The sequence below is a fragment of the Aplysia californica genome, unplaced genomic scaffold (assembly GCF_000002075.1).
Source record: "Aplysia californica isolate F4 #8 unplaced genomic scaffold, AplCal3.0 scaffold00026, whole genome shotgun sequence".
NCBI lineage: Eukaryota > Metazoa > Mollusca > Gastropoda > Aplysiida > Aplysiidae > Aplysia > Aplysia californica.
Genome location: NW_004797296.1, coordinates 92,161 through 94,275, shown reverse-complemented (window position 1 = coordinate 94,275; position 2,115 = coordinate 92,161). Strand labels below are relative to the sequence as shown.

At 33.9% G+C, this 2,115-nt stretch overlaps 1 protein-coding gene across 1 annotated transcript in view; it reads left to right on the top strand.

Annotated features, from left to right (window-relative positions):
- LOC101857464 (CBL-interacting serine/threonine-protein kinase 24-like) overlaps positions 1-50 on the top strand; it is a 1,326-nt gene extending 1,276 nt beyond the window's left edge. Inside the window, exon 2 of the mRNA XM_005091164.1 lies at positions 30-50. Coding sequence (XP_005091221.1) covers positions 30-50 — 21 coding nt within the window. The remainder of the gene's footprint in view (positions 1-29) is intronic.
- Positions 51-2,115: the final 2,065 nt, after the last annotated feature.

The window sequence follows — 2,115 nt, the reverse complement described above, 5'->3', positions numbered from 1 at the left end:
ATATATATATATCTTCTCTTTCATTCTAGTTAGAATCTCTTGGAGCTTAGAGTCAGAGTCAGCTATCAGGACTGTATCCTCAGCGTAACGTAGGTTGTTAGCATTGTAACCGCCTACCTTGATACTTTCTATTTCACTGATGTTACACAGTATCATTTCGCCCGTCTAAATCAAAGAGATCTGGAGGTAAGACACATCTTTATCGTACTTCTCTGCTGATTGTCCTGTATTCACTGAGCTTGTTCTCGACCCTGTTGCTGTCTGTTGTTCCCAATAGAGGTTTCTTGGGATTTTTAGGTCTTTTCCATCTATGTTCAGATCTTTTTGGATTGTGAATAGTCCTTTATGTCTCACTTTGTCAAATGCTTTAGAGTAGTCGATAATTCAAAAGTAAAGGTCTTTCTAGACCTTAGTTGATCTTTCCAAGAGTATCTTTAGGGTGACGATGGCATTTCAGGTGTCTTTATTTGCAGCAAATCGAAATTGCGTTTTCAGAGATTTCAGGAAGTAATTTCTCATTCTTCCCATTAGTTCCTACAAGATTACATTAGTAAGATTACTCATAAGACTGATTGTCATGTCCTGCTCACATTCTGTTGTTCCAGTTTTTTGGGGGCAATGCTATAAATGTTTACTTCTTCAGATCTTCTGGTATCTCTGCGGTGTTGTATATTGTAATGTTCAGCAATTTTGTCATTTTTTATACCCAATTCTTCTAGTGCTGTGATCTTTTCAGTGGGTATGTTGTCTGGGCCTGGCGCTTTGCCATTATTTAATTTTATTCATGGCGTCTTGTAACTCTTCTATTAGAACTGGTGGTCCCTCGATGTCTTTCAGAAATGTTGAAGCCGACCCTCTATCGGCTAAATACATGAAAACTATTAAGGTAAATCATGTGCACACGACTTTCAGAAAAATAAAGAAGAATACTATTGCATTGTAATATTCATTGAAGCAATATGAGCTGACTTATGTTGATTTATTTTCTCAAAAAGCAATATTTTCAAACATAATTATTCACACATATAGTAATGTATTTATATTATCAATCCAATGTTTAATATGAAAATCATTAATGATAAACAGAAACAGAATTTGACAACAAGACAGGCACATGGTCTAGCCAAGTACGTTTACCAAAAGAATGTATAGGCTGTATCTCAAAGGTTTAAATGGGGGGAGGGGAGGATTTCGTTCTTTCTTACCTTCTTTCTTTCTTTTTATTTTTTTTCACTTTCTCTCTCTCTTTCTTTCTTTTTTCTGTCGAAATTGATTATTATATGCAGCAGACCTGGAGGACAGAATTCAGGTCACCGCACCGGTCCTATTCAGGACCAGAAACACGTAATGTTGTTTAAATTTACAGAGTTTCTTAAATGCAATCTTTGCCAAACCTATGCACCAATGTTTGAACAGTTTTACTATCTGTTGTAAGAAAAAAAACTCAGCCTGTGCCTGAGTCATGGAAAATTGTAAATTGTGACATGACATGGTGGAATCAGGTGCTCATCAGTTTTTTGGGGCATGTGGAGTTACTGGTATCATCTAAAAAGTGGTTCAATAGTCTTGATTTGGAAAAAAAAGTATCAACCTATATTCAAATTGAAGTCAAGATATTTGCGTTTGAAGGAGGTGGGGTCACTTGATTTCAGAGATAAAATTAGAAAGAAAATGACCGCCACAGCTTGAAACTGTAAATTTACCTTGTTGTTCCTTTGTTTAATGTTTTTCAGTAAAAGCCAATGTGCTTTTTAATTACTCAAAATGTGTTGAGAAAAAAAAAAAACAAATTCCGTTAGAAATTGCGAAACTAGAAGAAAAAAGCCGCCTCCTTCGATTGCATTATTTTGACGAGTGACTGATTTCACCACAATTCCTGGCAATTAATAACAATCAGCATGGATTCTACATCATAAACCCAACTGCACTTGTAGCTGGTAAAACAATTTATTTTTTAAAGAAGAAAAAATTAATTAATGAAAAAATAAATAAATAGATAAATAATAGATAAATAGATAAAGAAAGAAACAAATAATTAAATAACTGAATAAATAAATGAATAAACAAATAAGCAAATAAGTAAAGAAAGAAAGGAAGAACGAAATTAATTAATTG